Source organism: Rhinatrema bivittatum, chromosome 16, assembly GCF_901001135.1.
Source record: "Rhinatrema bivittatum chromosome 16, aRhiBiv1.1, whole genome shotgun sequence".
Taxonomy (NCBI): domain Eukaryota; kingdom Metazoa; phylum Chordata; class Amphibia; order Gymnophiona; family Rhinatrematidae; genus Rhinatrema; species Rhinatrema bivittatum.
The window spans coordinates 21,697,955-21,719,266 of NC_042630.1; the positions used below are offsets into that span (position 1 = coordinate 21,697,955).

General features: G+C 44.2%; 1 protein-coding gene across 1 annotated transcript in view; it reads left to right on the forward strand.

The window, feature by feature from the left end:
- ACTL6B (actin like 6B) overlaps nucleotides 1–21,312 on the forward strand; it is a 43,821-nt gene that overhangs the window by 12,023 nt on the left and 10,486 nt on the right. The window contains exons 5-11 of the mRNA XM_029581687.1: nucleotides 1,222–1,319; nucleotides 2,321–2,415; nucleotides 4,257–4,363; nucleotides 5,110–5,199; nucleotides 11,788–11,849; nucleotides 14,757–14,871; nucleotides 16,976–17,056. Coding sequence (XP_029437547.1) covers nucleotides 1,222–1,319; nucleotides 2,321–2,415; nucleotides 4,257–4,363; nucleotides 5,110–5,199; nucleotides 11,788–11,849; nucleotides 14,757–14,871; nucleotides 16,976–17,056 — 648 coding nt within the window. The remainder of the gene's footprint in view (nucleotides 1–1,221; nucleotides 1,320–2,320; nucleotides 2,416–4,256; nucleotides 4,364–5,109; nucleotides 5,200–11,787; nucleotides 11,850–14,756; nucleotides 14,872–16,975; nucleotides 17,057–21,312) is intronic.

Genomic DNA, 21,312 nt, shown 5'->3' on the forward strand with positions numbered 1-21,312 from the left:
TTTAGCTTCTTCGCTATCATACTGACCCTGGTCACTGTCATCAAATCACTGCTGCTCATGGGATCTACCTGTGACATGTAAAGAAGAACGTCAAGGGAAATGTTGATCCCTGGTCATTGAGGCAACAATTACCGTTGCACAAAATATGCCACAAACATTAACAAATATATAAGACTGCCTCTAGGGCCAGTCCACCAGCTCAATAACAGTTGCTGCCATGTGGAATATTTGGGTGCAATTGCTGAGACTTCATTCTACTCATTGGGGATGGCGTGGCAGCAGTGCTCATAGCTCTTGGAGGAGGGAGTCTCGGCTGTTACTCAACAGTGACACATAATGGCTGGACTTAGGGTACATGTACACTAGATTCCATAGGGAGCTCTGGATTGTGGCCCTAGCCAAGGACCATCACTGTCATGGCTGGGCTAGATGAGGGAGCCACACAATAGGGGATCTCCCAGGTGCAAATTACACCTCATGGCGCCATAGCTCAACAGAGGCCAGTTTTGATTGAGCAGAAAGCCCAAAGGAGCAAGAGGAAACCAAAAACGCAATAAAAAAAAAAGAGCTGCTACTTCCAAAATCCATTGTCTGATCCAGATACAGACCCTCCTTTCTCATCCTGCTGCCCCTCTACTCCTCCCTGTCCCAGATGCAAACCTTCCAACCCTGTCCCACTGCTTCTCACTCCCTCCACGTCCCAGATATAGACTGTCCCTCCCCATCCTGCTGTTCTTCATTACCTCCCTGTCCTAGATACAGACCCTCCTTCCCAATCCTACTCCTTCTCCAGGTGTAGATCCTCTTTTTCCCATCCTGCTATTCCTGACTCCCTCCCTGTCCCAGGTACCAACCCACTCTCCCTGTCCTTCTGCCTCTGTACCTCCCTGTTCCAGAACTCAACATACTCTCCCTTCCCCATCTTGCTGCCCCTCACTCATCTATGTCAGCTACAGACCCTCCTTCTCATCCTGCCTCCCCTTCCTTCCTCTCCCAGATACAGATCCTTCCTCCCCTTTCCCATCCTACCGCTCTTAACGCCCCTCCAATCCACAGATACACTCTCCATCCTGCTACTCCTCATTCCATCCCCGAGGACATCTTTAAAAAAAAAAAATCAAAATGAATCTTAGCAAATTAGTACAGATCTTTTCTCAGCTATAACCCTAACATTTACCTTCTTCCTCCACCCCAACCCCATTTTTTTTTTTTTTTTAACAGTGGAACACGAGGGCCAAGCGGGAGAAGCTGACAGAGCTGATGTTTGAGCATTATAACATAGCAGCGTTCTTCCTCTGTAAGACAGCTGTGCTCACGGCGTATCCTTCCACGCTCTCTCCCTGGGATTAACAACTTTGAAGAAAGAAAGAAAAAAAAAGGCCAGCCATTCCTCTTCCCCCCCCCCCCCCCTCACCTCACCTCAACTTTCTCTCTCCTCCACCATCACAAATACCCCACTCGCACTGGACTTTCTCCTCTTCACATCCTCCCCTCCCCCACAGACCTTTTCTTCTTAAAGCAGGGGCCATTCCAAAGCCCAGCCATGGCAGAGGTGACAGCGGGGACATGCTCTGAAGATACTTGGGCACAGGGCTGAGCCAGAGCGTGCTCCCCTGCTACCGAGCCCCCCCACCTCCCGCACAGAAGCCAGGACGCAGCAGGGCCACCACAGGGCCCGGCAGCAGAGCCTGCGCGGGCTCATTCCCTGGCCCAGGAACCTTCACACTGTGTCACTGCTGAGGCTGCCACCACAGTCAGGCTTTGGACTGGCCCCTGCTTTAAGAAGAAAAGGTCCATGGTGGAGGGGAGAGGGCATTTTGGAAAATAATAGGTCCACAAGGCATAAGAAGCAGCAGTTTGTGGAAGTCGATAGTCAATCAGCAGAACACCATCACTGGCCTTCCCCTTCATCAAAACCGAGCAAGCAGGCTGATCAAATACCGGCTGGTTGACAACTCTGTCCCTTTCATCCACCCAAGAAGGAATTATGATGCAAGCCAGGTAGGAAAGATTAAAAAGAAATGCCTTGTGGGGGAAATCCCTGATGAAAGCGGGAAGGGGACTGACTAGGGAGAGAGACCTTGAAGGTGTGGGATTCCCAATGAGAGCAGGATGGGGACAGAGGGGAGAAACAGGCCTGGCAGGGCCTGGCCTAGCTCTGATGAGAGCTAGAAGGAAAAGAGTAAGAAGGAGGGACTTACCGAGGGGGGGAGGGGGGGGAGGGGAGAGTAAGGAGAGAGGGCCCTTAAGGAAGAAGTGGCAAAAAAAAAGTTCCAGGGGAATGCAAGGGACTTTTATTCCTTAACCCCCTTCTCTTGAGCTTTGCAAATGGACGCTCGACTGGGCTGGTGCTGGATAGCGGAGCCACCCACACCACAGCCATCCCGGTGCACGACGGCTACGTCCTGCAGCAAGGTAGGTGTGGTGCGTCTGTATGGACGGCGTGTGCCTAGGGTGGGGGTTATCAGCTCTATTCCACCAGGGAGACAGACAGCTTTGGTTTTCAGGATAACCAAACTGTACAAATTAGCTTCCTCTTAAACCACTGTGGGTATATGTGTGCTCCAGATTTGGGTGGCCAAGAGACTCCATGCCATAGGGACAGGCAGACCCAGTCCTGGTTTTCTTCCCTCCTCCCCCTGTCATACACTTGGGGATATAATTCCAGCAGTATAACCAGATCCCTTAAGTTTTCTGCGGCAGTTTGGGGGTAGAATCTGCTTCAAGAGGTAAAAAAAAAATTCTGTGGCACATTTGCATAATTTGTGTACTTTTGCGTATTAAATAATGTAAATTTCTCTCATGTTTGCTCATTGTGGATATCATGAAAACGTGAATGGTTGCGAGATCAAAAGGACAAGTTCGGGGGTGTCCTGGGCTAGTCCATCTCATGAGAGCACCTAAACAGATCTAGTTCCGAGAGGGGAGACTTTAGGGTAGTCCTGGTTTTTGTGACGCCTCCCTCATCCTGACGCATTCGGCAGGTGAGATCCAAAGCCAGGAATGGCTGAAAAGTGTCCCCTTGCCCCGCCATTTCTATGACTTTCAGCAGCGGATCAGCGCTGAACCCACACTGAGCTGCCTGCAGAAAAGAGAAGGGGCTGTGGAAACCTCAGCAACACAAGTGGCCGTTTCCTCCGGCACCTTTGATACCAGGGCTGGCACTGAGTACCAGGAGTCTTTATTTTCAACCACCCTCCAGGACCCAACACAACAGAGCTTCCCCCTAAATCTGTCTACTAGGGGTCGCCCTCCCCTAATGACTTTGACTCCCCCACCGGGGGCTGTGAGCGCTACCTCTGCAGCATCTCCAGCCCCGGCCAGCCTAGGAAGCTGAAGACCATAGGTGCCAGCTCTGTTGGGTACTTGAGCAGCTCAAATATTGTGTCAGCTCCTTCACTGTATCCGGGGAGGGATCATTTTCTATTGAGTTTGGCACCCCCAATTATTTTGAAAAGTTGCTCCTATGCAGATGACCTGAGCTAGAAATTGAACCCGGATGTATGCCAGTCCCTGGACTGCACCATTAACCATTTCTAAACTGGTGTACTTCTGTTGTTTTGCTTTATTCTTTTTCTAGTCTCCTTTTTATGTTGCTTTGTTTTCTGTTTGTTTGTTTTTTGGAGGGGGAGGCTGCGTGGGAAGGATTGGTTTGGTTTTTCTGGGAGGTTTGCTCTATTTTTGTATTTCTGTTATTTTTATTTTTTGTGGGGGGACGCAAAGAATGTTGCTGTTTTCACTTTTTCTGCATCTGGAGGGAATTTTGCCAATTTGGGGCCCCTCTTTTTTTTCCTGTTTATTTTTGTTTTCAGATTTTTAAAAATTCTTTGTATTAAACAACATTACAAATGAACATTGTAGCAAATACAGACAACTGCTCTTATTTTCCCCCCAAGCATTCAAAACCAAACAGCAGAAGGAAGTAACCGTGCAGGACAAAGCTTGTAATAACGGAACATACAGTCCCAAAAGCTGAAAGAAAGCTTTGAGAAAATAAAAATGACTATTTATCATGCATTCTATTTTAAATATTCAGAGGCAAAGTTTGCCCTTGTTTTCAGCTTTTATTTGGTGGCTGATTTGCTTTTCCCCCTTTTGCTGTTTTGGGTATGTTTTCTCTTTTCTTTTTGCTAGGGTTTTTTTTTTTGTGTGTCTGTGTTTTTGCTTTTTTTGTTGTAAGTTTTTTTTTTTTTTTTCTGTGACTCTCGTTTTCCTTCCGGCTTGACAGATTTTTATTTTGCTTTGTTTTATCCCAGGCATCGTGAAGTCTCCCCTGGCTGGCGACTTCATTTCCATGCAATGTCGTGAGCTCTTCCAGGAGATGAACACCGAGATCGTCCCTCCATACATGATCGCGGCCAAGGTACCGAGGGAACCCGCCTGGGCTGGAATAGTGTCGGATAGGGTTGCAGCAGACACACCTCCCCTGATCATCCTCTCAGGGGGCTCTCAGCATCAGGTCCCGTCTTCCATTTGAAGGTCGGCAGCTATGATGCACCCGTCCTACCTTTGCTCAGCTTTCCTCTTCACTTTGCCCTTGTTTCCAGCTCTTGACCATTCTTTGATGTTTGGTCTGGCCCGGTCCAGCCCCATAACGTCCTGTTTGCATCCATAAAGCAGGTCGTTGCTCAACTCTTGCAGGGCTTGTTCCGGTCTATTGGATGCAGACACGCTTTAGCGGTTTTTGTGGCGTGCCTGGTGGGTCTAGGCTTGGGAACAGGATCAGATTCTAACACACTGTGTGAGCTCAGGGTGACCCACTTTATCCTCCTGTGCCTGAGTTCTAATCCCTGGCTCTGTCACCAACTTTCTGTGTGTGACCTTGGGATGAGTCACTATCTCCTGTGCCTCAGTTCCAGTCCCAGACTGTCACTGCCTCAGTATAACCAATTGTAATTTTGTCCAGCACTATCATTTTAATTGACTTAGACAATTTTCCTAAGCTGTCTTCCCTGTACAGGAGCTGAATGTTGTGGTGGAGAGATAATGAAGTTTGTTTAGTTAAAGGCTCTGACAGTCGGTGGGTCTTTTAACTTGCACGACGACTCTGGTGGAGCAAAAGAAGCAGCCTGTGTGACATGATTGTGCTTTTTTGGCTTGTCTGCCCAGGAAGCTGTCCGAGAAGGGGCCCCTCCGAACTGGAAGAAGAAGGAGAAACTGCCCCAGGTCTGCAAGTCCTGGCACCATTACATGTGTAATGTAAGTGAGAACAGGGCCTACCATCCAGGGGAACCCTTTCTGCCCGAGGCGCTGTTCCCGTCCCATAAACAGAGATCCCTCCTAAAGGAGGGGGACCGGTTGAATGGACCTTCGGCAGCCGCATTACTTTACCATCCAGGAGGTCGGCGAGCTTCTTTTCCGTGGGCCGGCTGAGGGGATTATTGCGTACCGGCCAGTTCAGATGTGCGCTTGTACCAGTTCCCTACGGGAGCCGTGGTCTGTTCCTTTCAGCCGGACGACGCTCACCACGAGGGCCGGGCTAAAGGGGAGGCGGTCAAAATGAGATGGAGGGGGGGGGGGGAAAAAAACCCCTCTAGTGAGTTGTGAACGAAGTCTGATGGCGCCAGTTCTGTTTGAGCTGGAAGCCCAGAGCTAGGAGAAGGAAACTGCCGGACCAATGTGCTTTGCAGGGAAAAGACAGCAAGATCCTCCTCCTTTTTCAATCCACATGGGAAAGCAGCGCCCCTTTGGGCTGTCGCACAGAGGTTTTGTCACATCCATGTTCTGGTCTGTTCAAATGCAAATCAGCAAAAACTCCTCCGGCACTCGGTGAGAATGGACAAACCAAAAACATAAAAAGTAAATACGATTATTTATTCATGCAAAATCTTGACCAGGTAGGTGTTTTATTTATTTAATCATATTCATATTCCACCTCCATATCATGTACGGGGTGGATTACAAACTCAACATTCATAATAGAAGACATATAAAACAGTAAAAACAATAAAATTAAGAAAATGCCTCTGCATAATAAACTGCTTTAATTTTTTTTTTCTAAAAACTTTTAATATCTATTTCCTCACACTATTCTGCTGGCAAACCTTTCCAAAGTACTGGTCCCGAGCTTGCGTAGAGGCAAGCCCAAAGCTCTTTAACGAAGGGATTGTCAACAAGTTTGCTCCTTGGACGTGCAAAACTCAAGGGGGCAATCTTAAAGAACTAGGTTTATGAATTATTACTAGTAATCTGAATTTTACTCACCATCTTATTGGGAGCTTGATTAGTGTAGGAGTAATGTGAGTATGCACGGGAATATCCATTAATAAGCAAGCTGAAGCATTTTGTAACATATCGCTCTAATGAGATTTTGTGGCAGACCTATAAATGCAAGTTACTGCAATTTTTTAATTTAACCAGATGACAAAACTGTCCTAAAAGATTCAAAAGGGAGCAAGTTCTTTAGAGGACACAGCATTTGCAGCTTATAAAAAGCGGGTTGTGCTGCTTTCCTAACATTGGTCGTTCAGAGTTAATCCGGAATCAATAATGACTCCCAAGTTCTTTGCTTCAAACACTATTAGATTTGATAATTCTCATATGTCGGATGGTCGAGACTAGCTGAGTGAGAATGTTTACCAATCCGCAAAATTAGTAGTTTTCTTAATATTTAAAACCAGGTCATTAGCTTTCAGCATCTATTCACCTTCGGCATGCATTCATTGGATGTTATTGCAGGGAAATCCCCATCTGTAGAACAAGGTAAAAAAAAAGTTGCCAGTTTTATTGAAAATACCTTGATTAGGCTGCTTTTAATGCATTCCTAGGAGCATTTTAAGACTCGCATTGCAAAGCGATTTTATCCATTGCAGGTTTTATTACGAGCTTAATCAGTTCACGCTCGAAAAGGTAAAATACCGAAAGCTATAACTCTGCAGATAAATCTTCCTCTTCGGCCCCATCCTTGATCATAAGAGCGCTGTTAAGCATTGCCCCTCACACTGTCCACGCTGCCAACTTTACAAATCGCAATCACGTCTGCTGGTTACGCGATGCCATGCCCTGGATCGGAGGGCGTTGAATTTTAAGTCACGCGAGGTGAGATGTCCTGTCACACACAGGGGGGGTTACGTCTTTGTGCGAGGGCTGTATTTTTCTGGAATACAGGCTTCGTATTGGAAGTGAAATAGCCAAATAGAAACCCATCCTGTAAAACTGGTAATGTGGCGGGCAATACGTGTATGTAAATAAACAGCTCAAAAGAAAACCTGGACTATGCAACAAGAGTCTAAAAAACATGCTTTGCTTAGGAGGAAGTTAGGGTATGAAATAAAATGTCCTGGGACAGAAATGCACACCTCCTTGCACGTGTTTTACAGTCAACCTTTTTAAAACATCAGATCAAACTGGAAGTAAAGCCAGAGACACCACAAAAATGCTCATGTAAATGATTTTGTTTGGGGAAAAAAAAGTATTCTCATCAGGGCTTGATGCTTTAAAGACTCCAAAGGAGTTTCACGCAAACCAAGGCAGCTTGTTTTTAACAGAGGGGAGACCATGTCAAATCTGATCAGTGTCTTTGGTTGGGTGAATGGAGAATTGGATAGGTGGTTGGTGCTGGATGGATTTCAGCAAATATTTTGAAACTATCCCACACAGGAGGCTCATAAATAAACTGAGCAGTCTAGGGAAAGGCCCCAAGCTGGTGGACTGACTGGAAACCGATAAGTGATAGAGGGTGATGGTAAATGGAGTTCCCTCCAAGGAGAAGGGGAGGGTTAGTAGACTGCTTCAGGGATCTGTTCTGGGGCTGGTTCTGTTTAATATCATGTGAGTAATATCTGTGTAGGGGTTAGCGGGGAAAATTGGACTTTTCTGCAGATGGCACTGCAAATGCAACAGAGAAGATGCCCCTGAGGCGAATAAGGAATAGTCAAAGAAAGTATGAAGGGTGGGCAAGTTCTTGGAAGCTAATCCAATGCAAAAACAACTGCCATGCATACATGTGGGGATGCAGAAATCCAAGATAGTAGTACACAATGGGAGAGTTGTAGGGAAACTGATGTACACTAACTAGGAAAGAGAATACCGGCTAATCATATTTAATGTCCTCAAAGTAGCCAAAATGATGCTAGGCTCCATAGACAGTAGTAGGAAAAAAGTCATTGGTGAGACCTCACCTGGAGTATTGTCTAATTCTGGGAGCTGTAAATCCGTAAGGAGCTTCCCTTGGATCCACGAGAGCCATCTCCACCTCAGTCTCGTCAACTTGAACGAGCTTCGCAGAAACACAAAATAGACACCCACCTCCGCAGCTGCAAAGAACATGCAAAAAAAAATATAAAGTAGCCATTTGACAGGCCAAAAAAGAGCTCATCTCAAAGCAACTAGAATTATTGATGAACCGTCCAAGTAAATTATTTGAACTAGTACAGAAGCTTTCCAAACCAGATTCACAAGCCACTGCTACCACCACAGGAGACCACATAGCAGAAAACTCTGCAAAACTTTTCATGGGTAAAATCCAGGTTATGTAACTTTCCTTTGATGCTCCTCATCCCACTCCAATTGACCAAATCACCCCTTCTTCCCTTACAAGATTACCACTCAGTCTGACTTCAGAACCATCACTTCACAATAAATAGAGAAGATCCTCCAAAGAATCAACCATTCTACAAGCCCGTTAGATCCAATTCCCCCTAGATTCACCTGCAACCTAAAACAAGTCCCAGCCTCTTGGCTATCCACCAAAATTGTAATCTTATCTCGATTCCTTATCTAATTCACTTCAAAAGGAAGAAATTAAATCTATTCTGAAGAAACCAGGCTCTGATCCTAAAGTAATTGACTACTGTCGCAGCTTTCTTTCCAAACAAGTAGATAAAGTGGTTTACTTCAAACTCCTAGATTTTCTCAAAGACGACAACATCCTACACTCTTCCCAGTCCGGCTTCAGGAAAGGCCATGGAAATTAATCCATCCTTTTTGCCGTCACCAATAATATTCATCTAAATGCACAGTCTAAGGGGATGACTCAATCCTAGTATTATTAGTTTTCTGCAGCCTTTGACATATTCATTCACAATCTCCTGCTTCAACACTTAGGAAACATTGACATTGGGGGCAATGCCCTCAAATGTTTTGAATCTTTTCTATTCAACAGACCACAATCTGACCCATGGGCTAACCCACCTTCTCCAAAAAAAAAAAAAAAAGTACTTGTGCAGTGCCACTGGATTCTGTTCTCTCCCTGATTCTCTTACTTGTGCAGTGCCACTGGATTCTGTTCTCTCCCTGATTCTCTTCAATATCTATATTCGTCCAATCTGTGACCTTATACAGTTCTTCAACATCGAATGCCGCCTATTTGCAGATGATATTCAACTTTGCATTAATCTAGAAGAGGCTTGATCCTATTGTCAGTCTCAATAACTTTACCTCTCCAGAGCCAAACTCCTCTGGCTAAGTTGCTGAGGTCATCCCCTGTTATCTCTACCTTATCTGTTAGGATCATCTCTCCAGCCCAAAGAATCAGGATGAAGCCTCAGGGTTCAACTCATACAAAATCTCTCAGTGGAAGCTCATGTCTGTCCTTCATGTATCTTTGTCAAATTTGACAACTATGCAACTTCCTCCATCGGCACAACCTGGCTATCGTAATTCATGCACTAATCACCAGTCAAACTAACTGCTGTAATTCACTACTAAATGGCATCTCTCAGTACAGTTTGACATGCCTGAAACACCTGCAAAACACCGTGGTCACAATTCTGGTAGGGACCAAAGCAACCGACTACATCAGCCCCATCCTTCACAAATTGTACTGGTTTCCAGTAGAAACCAGGATAAAATTAAAAACCCTCTGCTTTATCTTCAAATGTCTGACTAGACTGACTCCAAGAGCATGTCTCCCTTCTTCTTGCTTCTTCTAAACCCTCCAGAGATCTCTGTTCATCACAAAAGGCCATTCTATCTTCCCCCCTTCTGTTATTGGCAAAATTGAAATGCAGAAGACTGTAGGCTTTCAGCTGCTGTGCACCTAAAATCTGGAATGAGGCACCACTACCCCTTTGCCTTGAACCACGCTACACGTTCTGGAAAAAAAATCAAAAAGCTTGGCTGATCACCCAAGCCTTTTTCCCAGCCTGTTAGTTAATGGAGTATTAAGATCCAATAAGCTGGGACATTTTATGCAAAACTGATTGCACACGACACCATAATGTATTCCACTACCAATGTATCTGTGAGTCTAACTTAAGCTGATTGCAATCAGCTTTGAGACCATTCTCTTGGGGGAAAAAAAGCAGAATATAAAATGTTTATAAGTAAATAATAAAATAAAGATAATGGTTCAGAGACAGGCAATCAAAATTGTACAGGGTCTGCTTAAAAAGCCTATGAAATGGGGCTCAGGGACCTAAATATGTGTACTCTAGAGGAGAGAAGTGGCAGGGGTGATGGAGGGGAAAGAGATAAATAATGCACAGGAAGGAAACCGTTTTCAGTTCTGGTTACCCCCATCTCAAGAAAGACATAGCTGTACTAGAAAAAGGGCAGAGGAGGGCAAGAAAAATGATAAAGGGGATGGAATGACTCCCCTATGATGGGAGGCTACACAGGCTAGGGGTGTTCAGCTTGGAAAAGAGACAGCCGAGAAGGGGACACGATAAAAGTTTACAAAAACATAAGTGGGGTAGAACGGGTCGATAAAGGACAGCTATTTACCCTTTCACATAATATTAAAAGCAAGAGGAAGCTCCAGGAAAGCAATCACCAGCAGATTCAAAGCAAATCGTAAAAAGTTGTTTATCACTCAGTGCACTACCAAGCTGTGGAATCTGTTGCCAGAGGATGTGATCAAGGCGTCTCGCGTACCAAGGTTTAAAAAAAAGGTTTGGAAAAGCCCAAAACACATCATTAGCCTGGAAGATTAAAGAAAGCTAATGACAGGAATTAGATGTGCTTTATGGGCACTTTTGACATTGGTCTGGCCACCGTGGGACACAGCATGCTGGGCTCGATGGACCTTGGTTTGTCCCATCATGGCACATTTTCTATTCTTATGTAGGAAAGAGTGCTCTAGGACAGTAGGAGGCCCTGGGGGAAGAGGGTGCAGGAACTCGGGAGCAGGATCAGAAAATCTTTCTTCCCAGAAAGGTTGCCAGCGGCATGAAATGGTCTCCCAAAAAAATCAGGAACAAAGCCTGGGATAGGTTCAGAGTTCTTCCTAGTTGCGAAGACACATGAAGGGGGGAAAGCTAGAGATCGGCTGGGGTCTGGGACACTGCCGATTAACAAAAGCAATTGGAGTTTCTGGTCATTTAATTCATAGAAAATAAAGCCAAATATATCAATAAACTCATACAGTCTATGTTTGTAGGACGACACTATATCAGCTATAATCATTTTCTTATAAGCTGTATATCTGTGAGGTCCACTTTTATATATTTATTGGACGCTTTTTTTATATATGCAAATAAAATAACCACCACTGTATTTAGACCTTGGAATATGCCCGAATCCAGAGTGTGCAACGTGAGCCCAAACACCCTTATACCAAAGCAATACTTAGCTTGTATATCCCTAGTAGCAATGTCTGTGACACTGCACCAGGATGCAAGTTGGACAGAGGCTGGGAGGGCCTTGCAGTCCTTACCATCAGATTTTGTATTTCTGTGTTAAAGATGGCTCCTCCACCCTTTTGGGTTAGTTTTTTTTTTTTTTTTGATAAATGGGGCAACACTTAACGATACACCACTGTGTTTTGTTTTGTTTTTTGTCTCGTTTATGAAAGTACTTGTATTTCTATTTTCAAATCCCTCTGGCAATGTTTTGTTTCTGTGGCAGGAGGTGATACAAGATTTCCAGGCCTCAGTGCTGCAGGTTTCTGATTCTCCGTATGATGAGCAGTAAGTAAAGAAAGCATGGATCCCCCGTAAGGCAAAGAGAAGTCTAAAAAAAATGTAGTAAAGGAAAGTATTTTCTGCTTCTCAACAGACATGGACATTGTTTAAAAATACCATCTTAGAAGAGCAGTCCAGATGTAGCCACACATTATGAAAGGTGGAAAGAGGGTCAAATGATTACCAGCATGGTTAAGAGGGGAAGTGAAAGAAGCTATTTTAGCCCAATAAAAACTTCTTTCAAAAATTAAAAGGATCCTTCTGAAGAAAATAGGGAAAAAAAAAACCTAATAAGTTCCATATTAGGAGTTACCACCCAGGGAAAAGCTCTAAGCTTCATACATTGAAATTGTCGGCTCAGTGTGTTGCGGTAAAAAAACCCAAAAAACAAAACAGAAGTTTAGGAACTATTAGGAAGGGAATGGTGAATAAAACGGAGAACAGAATGCCTCTGTATCGCTCCATGGTGAGACCACACCTAGAGTACTGTGTGCAATTCTGGTGGCTGCACACTGAGCGGACGATTTCCAGTCTCACAAAGGCCCTTCTGCAATTTATCTGCTTGAGATTTATCTACTCTGCATAATTTTGTGTCGTCTGCAAATCTGATCACCTCACTTGTCGTATCCCTTTCCAGATCATTTATAAATATATTAAAAAGCACTGGTCCAAGTAAAAATCCCTGAGGCACTCCACTGTTTATCTTTTTCCACTGTGAAAACAGACCATTACAATGTACTTAAATATCCAGTAATTTTGTAAGGATGGATTGAACGCAGTATCTTGGGTCTAGCTCCTTGCAGGCATGCACAGAACATTTTCAGCATTAGAGTTCATTCATAAATTATTTTTGTGTAGAATGTATTTACACATTTTGTTAACATGTTTTTATGATATGTGTTAGAATTGTAATAATTTTTTTTATTGATTTAATATGTTGCATTAGTGCTTCATGTGGATTTTCATTTATGATTGATAATATATATATATATATATAGAGAGAGAGAGAGAAATATTCTAACCACGGAAAATGCAGAAGCAAACGTCTTCAGGTACTTAATAGCTGTAGCAGTTTCCAGAGGGGAAGCAGGCATAATGCCTGTTCCCTTTTTGAAACTGAGCGGAAATCCTGCAGGTAAAAAAAAATATCTGTGGGCTGGAAATTTTCCCTTTCAAAAGCTGATCCTTGCAGCTTTTACTCTGCCACCTGCTGGCAGCATGGGGAATTTGCACCTCCATTTTTCTTTTTTTTTTTTTTAGAATGGAAAGTAAACTGCAGAGCTAAGGGGGTCAGGTTTGTGAAATTCCAAAGGGGCAGACCAGGGAACAACGCCAGAAAATACTTTTTCATGGAAAGGGTGGTAGATTTCTGGAACGCCCTCTCAGAGGAGGAGTTGAAAACAAAAACATTAACAGAATGCATGGGATAAGCGGAGAGGATTTCTAATGGCAGTGCAGCACTGGGCGGCAGTTACAGCCCTAAAGGACACACATCGGGGAGGAGATTGGGTTGTAGAGTGGGAATTTGATCGACTTTGGATAGATGCACTTACACTCGCTACTTGGGTAGACTAGATGGGCCATTATTTGCCATCATTCACTATGTAATAATATTTACAGCTTGCCAGGTACTGGGAGCACATTTTCAAACAAGCCCGTAAAAACAGGCGGCCACGTTTAGCACATGGACGTTCCACAAAGCGAGCAAGAGTAAAGGATGTGCGCTGAAAGCAGCTGCACGCTTTGTCCCTGCTCTGGGCACGAGCGGTGGAGGGGAGGGAGGTGGAACGCAGCACCTAGCTTTCTGGCAATATCAGGTGCCCTGCGTTCCTTTCCTCCCTGACCTAACCCTGCCCTAAAGACGATCCCTTTTTTAGCGCAGCTTACAGCTCATGCTTTCCAGATGCTGCACATGAATTTTTAGCCCTATGAAGGATGGGCAATATTTGAGAAGGCCAATATAATCAGGTAAGTGGTTTTGAAAATCAAAAATCCTCTTGACCCTCCTGCCTTGCATTCTACATCAGGGCTCCCCAATCCGGTCCTGGTGACCCCCACAGTCAGTCTGGTTTTCAGGGTATGCACAGTGAATATTCATGAGATAAAATTAAAAATTTGTCTCGTGCATATTTATGGTGTAGATATGCTGTGGGGTCACCAGGATCGGTTTGGGAAGCCTCACCTTTCGCCATCACCATCCACAATAAATTTAGAATAGTTGATGTTGCCAAATTCAACTTCAAAGACTTAATTGAAAGAGTTCAAGGATAAAGCTGTAGTGTTTATTGTTGAATGGGTTTCATAATTTAACAAGAAAATATAACAGGCAGCTTTCGGTTTTGCATTTCTATATCCCAGTGGTTCTCAACCCAGTCCTCGAGACACATCCAGCCAGTCGGGTTCTCTAGATATCTACAATGAATATGTGCAAGATTTACAAATCTGACTGCGTGTGTCCCGAGGACTGGATTGAGAAGCCCTGCTATAGAGAGATGTCTATAAAAATTGTAAAATCAAGTTACTATATAACATGGAATTTAGATATCTTTATGTATGATAATGATTGCACATATGGGACAAGATATTTCTGAATTCAGAGGTGTGCAAAGAATAACCATAGAGGAGCAAATCTCCACAAGATGGAGCCAAATATGCCCCCTCTTGCCTCCCCTCTCCCAACACACATCCCTAGAGCCAGCCCAAATATTTTATTTCTGTGAGAGGGGGGAAATTGTCATTCTCGTGGGTCTGGAATTTTGTAGAAATTGAGGCCAGAACATGTTTTAGGGAAGCAGCTGCACACTGAGCTGAGTTTCGGGTGGCAGTAGTAAGATTTGGGTTTCACGGGTCTCTGTGTGTAAGAACTAGCGGGTTGCCCGGTGGGCATTAAACTCTAAATGTCTTTCTTAACAGGGTGGCAGCACAGATGCCTACAGTTCATTATGAGATGCCAAATGGGTACAACACGGATTACGGGGCAGAGAGGCTGCGTATCCCAGAGGGACTGTTTGACCCCTCCAACGTCAAGGTACTGACCTGAAAGAGCTGATCCAGAAAAGAATGAGTGTTAAAAAAAAAAAAAAAATTAGATGGGAGAGCGCAGGGAACTCGCAAAGCTGTTGACAGCATGTCTTTGGGTTTTGCCAAAGCTTTGCAATTGCATTTCTTGTCAGAGCACGTTGACAAAAAGAGATTGAGGACACACAAACAAAAAATGTGTGGCAGGCCAGTTGCTCAGTGGCAGTATTGTGCACTGCTATGTGGAAGGTCCTCAAATCGGTGGCTGAGTCAGGTCTTCCACTCCCTGCACCAGCCAGGGCTGGGATTGCTGCAGAGGCAGCATTCACAGCAAACCAAAATGGGGAGGAAAGGGTTATCACTCAAGGGTGATACCTAGTGTCCAGATTTAGGGCTCGTGATTGCAGGGTTGCAAGGACCATGGCTATGAGGACCAGACAAAGTATGCTGGGGGATTATAAAATGGGGCAAAAAATCCTAAAACAGTTGCGAATGAAGGTTTATGTCACCCAGATCCTAGCCCCTGGTTGTGACTGATCTGGAAGCTCAAGAGAAGAAAACTGCTAGGTCAAAAAAATATGCAGGGGAAAATGCTTGGGAGGATTGGAAAGAGATTCAAGTGAATGTGAAAGGGGGGGGGGGGGGGAAGAGTAATTATCCATGGCAAAGAGGGGAGATGTGAGAGGCAGGAGGGCCAGAGGCTGGAGTTTGCAGCTTCGTTCTGGGTCATCCAAACAGGCTGTTTCGTCCGAGTTTTGTCCCATTGTATGTAAAGGAGCTGTGGCAAGCAAGCTCAGTGAGACAATCAGAACGCTGAGTCCAAGAATGCAACGGGGCAAAACTCAGACTGGATCAGCCTGTCTCTGATGGCATGGAGCCTTCTGGTATCCCCCGAGATAGGGATGCCAGTATTTATATACCCTGCAGGTATTCCACTTGAATATCACCTTGCTGATCGAACAGTTGTTGCCACCAATTTGTGGCATAAATTTGAAGAGAATTTGAGATGTATTTGTAATAAAATAGATACTAATACCTCTTTTTGTATATTTGTATTTATGGATGCATGTATGCCCACCAAATCACCTAAATTTCTTACTCTGTTGAAAGTTGTCATGTATTTATTAAATATTGATTAACACCTCCAGACCACCCAGTCTCCTCCCCATTCTACCTATCTCCTGCAACCCTGCAGAGCCTGCTTGATCTCCAGCTTTGTTCTGCACTTCCCCTCCTGCTGAGGACCCTCTGTGCCCATCCCAGGCTTTCCACCTCCCTTTCTGTGGAATGCATTGCCTGACTCGCTTAGGCTAATAAGCAGCCGGAAGGAATTTAAGAAGGCTTTAAAAACCTATTTCTTTCAAGAGGCTTTTAAAGATTTAGAAACATCTTAGCTAAGTAAATAAGACTAAATAAGTTTGTATTATATTATATTACTTTACTTATTCTTACTTTAAAAATTTTTAATGTAATTGGCCATTCTCTGTTTAGTCATCATTATTTTTATTGATTACCTAAAATGTTGTATTTTTATTCATACCTATTTTACTGTTTTAAGTTTTATTTAGTATTAATTTTTAACCTTTTAACTGTTAAGGTTATTTACTGCTGTAAACCGTTTTGGTCAGTAAGCCTTACTGGAAAACGGTATATAAATTTGTTTAAATAAATAAATAAATTCCCCACTGAGGCTCTCCTAAGCCTGTCCCAGACTTCATCCCTCACTCCCCCCACCATCGAGGATCTCCTTTGCCCACCCCAGGCTTTACTTCTCACTCCCCCACTACTGAAGATCTCCTGTGCTTTTTCCAGATTTTACCTCTCTCTCTCCCCTTACCATGAAGGATCCTCTGTACCCATTCCAGGCTGTCCTCCTTCTCTCCCCCACCACTGAGCATCTCCTATCCCTGTTCTGGGCTCTCTCTCTCTCTCTCTCTGCTCCACCACTGAGGATCCTCAATGGGCAGGATTCCATGTTCAAAAGGGGCCCTCAAGGCTAGGACATCAAATTTGTCCTTGGATTTTGTAGCAGGAACCTGTTAGCACACATGTACTGCTCCATCTTGCATCCAAATAAGACAAATCTTAAAGTCCGTGCTCTTCGTATCTTGCAGGGCCTGTCAGGCAACACGATGCTTGGGGTGGGTCATGTGGTGACCACCAGTATTGGCATGTGTGATATTGACATCAGACCGGTGAGTAGCTAAGTGGCCACTGTCATTTATTCACATGCTCAGACTTCCCTCTGCCTCTTCTCCCTCCTTTTGCTCTCTCTCTTCTCCCAGGTTGGCCTTCTGCTCCCACCTCTCTAACTACTATTCTCTCCACAAGTCTGCACACCCCTTTGTCTCAGACTTTTCCTCCTTTACCCCTCTTAGATCCCTTTCCTCTGCCCTAAATTCCAGCTGTCAGGGGTCCTAGCACAACCCACTACACCACTTCCTTCACTCCTTACTCTATCCTGCATACCTGGCTATTCTCCAGGATTTGATTCAGTCACTGGGTTTAGGGAGCTGAATGTGGGTCTCCAGAAGATAACCCAGGATCTTTGGATCCTAAAAATAATCTTCCCCTTCCCAATATAGCTGCTTTTTTTAAATTCATGGACAGGCATCACAATTCAGCCACACAGTATGGGTGACATCTTCCAAAGGAGCCAATGAGAATCAGGCCTTTTCTTTCTCATAGCTCAAAATTTTAATTCCACTTTCTGAGCATGTGCAGAAGTTCTCATGCTGGCGTCACCAGACACCTCCTCAGTCCGTTTTTGTTCACTTTGCAAATAGTCAGATGAAACCTCTCTTTAATGCAACACCACAAAAACCCCCCAAAAAATCAATTTTAAAAATGTCTAACAAGACGGAGAATAAAGGAAAAAGTCCTTTCAAGGCATGTGAGAAATGTAGGCATAAAATTTCAATTTTAGAACTACACAACTGTTGGATTCGTGGACCCTCAGGCCAAAGTGGAGTTGACACAACCTGCAGGTCCCCACTGACAGCAGGTGGACCAAGATGAGGCAAAGCCCAACTGGAGCTTCGCCTTTACCAGTCCATGTTCCCCTCGGGTTGAGCCTTTAGGTGCCAGGGCCAGCAAGTCTTAGGTGGGAGCCCTGTTGATGAAGGAGAGATGGATCCTCAAAGACTCTCTTGAACTGGTCTGTGAGTTGCTGCAGGTTATGTAGCAAAGGATCTGCGTGCTCCCAGAGGGGGGAGGACCATGCTAGAGCTGCTCCATCCAACAGCGAAAGAATATAAGTTGTCTTGGTCAAGTCATCAGGAAATAATGGTGCTTGCAGGGCAAAGTGCATGCAGCACCAATTCAAAAAGTTCTGCATCACTTGAGGTCTCCGGCGTATGTAGCTGAGGTATGGGATGATTGGTGGCTATGGGCAGTAGCGGCACTGGTACAGGAGGCGATGGGACTGCCACAGTAGAGAGTGTGTCCAGTTGTGTGGATAGCCAGTCTATGGTAGTCGCCAGGATCTCCAATATTTTCTGTTTATCTTGAAGTTTATGGGTAAGACCCGGAATGGCCTGCAGGGATGTCAAGTCCGCTGGATCCATGGCCTTGACAATCTGTTGGATTCGTGGATCCTTGAGCCATGGTGAAGTTGACGCAATCTTCAGGAAGGGGCCCTGCAGGTCCCCACCATTGACAGGCAGACCCGGAAGAGGCAGAGGCCCAACTGGAGCTTCACCTTTACCAGCCTACGTTCCCCTCAGGTTGAGCCTTTGGGTGCCGGGGCCAGCAGTTGGGGGCCTCTGCTAATGGAGGAGAGATCCATCAGGGTCATTGGGTCAGAATGGACATAGATCAGTAGAGTCCGGTAGCACACGGTGGTGGGCGGTGGTCAGAAGTAACCAGGAACAGGCAGTGGTCTATGGCAGGCAGCAGTCAAGAGAATCCAGAAGTCAGGCCATGGTCAACACCAGGTATCCAACCAAAGAGATGGAGGGACAGATAGGCAGGGCAGGAAGACAAGGATAAGAGCAGGCAGGTAGCGAGGAGATGAAGATAACTGAAGAACTGAATGCTGAATCCAGGATGCTGGATCTGGAGAACTGAAAACTAAGATCACAGGAACTGAAGACTAAGAACGCTGAAGCAACTCGCACTACTAAACAGCAGGAAGACCTGTTGTCAAGGCAAGAATCAGATGAACAGGAGGGACTTATATAGGCCTACCGGTATGAAGTCACCAAGGGCGCCACAGGGGCCTCTCTTGGCTTGGGTCCTTGAAGTGATATGAAAGGCGTACATCTAGAGATGGCCCGAGAAGAGCATCAGCGGCATTGGGTAATGTCGAGCGAGACTTGGCCCGAGAGGCAAGTGTGGTAGTTTGAGGGGGAAGCCCACGGACTACCAAACGCAAAGACACTTGACTCAGATGTCTCAGAGCAGACCATTATATGGAAAATTTTAGCCCCATGTTAAAATGTCCCTGAAGGCCCTAGCTTTTCATGACCTGAAGCTCAAATATGAGCTTTCCTGCCCATCAGAGCCCAATCAGAGAAGGGCTTCATCTCAAAACAAAAAGTAATTCAACCATTCACCTTCAACAGACTCCTCAACAGAAAAAAAGGTTTGATGCAGAGAATACTCTGCATCTGTAGTGCCAAGAAAACCCTATGGTGCCAAAACAGCAGCATCAAAACATCATCATGGTGCCAATGAGCTGGTGCTGAAGTATCATCATAATGTTGATACATCGGTGTCAAAGCAACATTGCAACATTGCAGTGCCGATGGGTTGGCGGTGCCAAGACATCAGCACATTACTGTTGCATTGGAGACTAGAGAGACTGAAGTGGAATCAATGCCCAAAAGACAATTGCTCAGTAACAAAACTGGGGCAGATGGTCAGTATAAATAATCTTCATCAAATAGCAGCTTGGGGTCTTCCTCAGTATTGAAGCTGAAAATAGAACTGCTAGCAGGAAGCCAATGCTGCCTCTGCCATCGTAATCGGAATGCCAGTCCTTCATCCAGAATTTATGGACAGATTTCTTAAAGGCTTATATGAAGGAAAAACCAAAAGAGAGGGCTTTTAGTGGCAAGAAAACCAGCTCCAAGAAAAATATATAATTGTAAATGGAAGAGATTTTCAAACTGGTGTCAAAAACATGAAACAGACCCCTTCTTCATGTTCTGTTCCATCTATAATTTATTTATTATTTCTAGTTAACTCAGGATTGAGATCAAACTCAATAAGAGTACATGTAAGTGCCATTGCAGCATACCATCAGCGTGAAAAGAGGCAGTCTATCTCTCAAGAACCATTAGCAGCAAAGTTTATGAAAGGTCTATACAATTTACAACATCTATTAAGTACCCTACCCACACAATGGGACCAGAATGTAGTGTTACGGTTATTAATCAGAACACCTTATTAATTATGGCTACAATGGAAAACACTTGGAAAACTATTTTAAATTGCTATAACATTAGCACATAGAGTAAGCGAACTGCAAGCACTCATCATGTATCCTCTGTACACCCAGATATTTAAAAATAAATTGATGCTATGAACTCATTCAAAGTTCTTACTAAAAAAAACTAGCATCACAATTCCATCTACACCAAACCATAACGTTACCAACATTTTTCTCCAAACCTTACCCAACACTAACACAGCAAGAACTGCATACGCTGGATTGCAGAAGAGCACTCTTGTATTACCTTAGACAGGACTAAGCAAAATAGAAACTCTTTATATCTTTATGATAAAAATAAGACAGGCAAATCAGTTAGAAAACAGACTCTGTCTAGGTGGTTATCATAATTATACAGCCAATAAAGGTTCACCACATATGAAAAGTTGGCACCACAATAGTGCATCTTAACTCAGCATCCAATCAGGATATTTGTAAAGCAGGAGAACAAGCCACACATATACCAGACAAAGCAATTGCAGACAGTATTTTCAGACAAATCTGTGCTATACAGTATCTTATTTAAAACTTTTCAACTTCCTGCCAATCTAATATAGGTTGCAATAGACAAACCGCAAATAAAGTCTACAGTTTTTAGTTGATTTTGATAAGGGGCATTTTGTATGGGTCATATTTAAGAGGAAAGAGTTTGTATGGAGACCCCTGGTGATATTAATAGGCCTTATTAGAAATATTGGTGATTAATGAGTGACTAATAATTGAAGAAATATATTATTTTAATTGATTTAAATATTTGTTTTATACTGTATTTTAGTGCACATTGCTTTGAGCGTTTTTAACAACAGTAAGGCGATTAATAAGTAAATGTAATAAATAATAATAAATAAATATGAGATTGCAACCCTAAATTATGGAGTCCCATGCATTATGGCTGAATTGTGATGTTTGTCCATGGAGAAAGCAAAGTTGTTTACCTGTAGCAGGTGTTCTCCATGGACAGCAGAACAGTCAGACACAGAGTCCATCCTGCCTCCCAGGGAAGCTGAATTCAGTTAT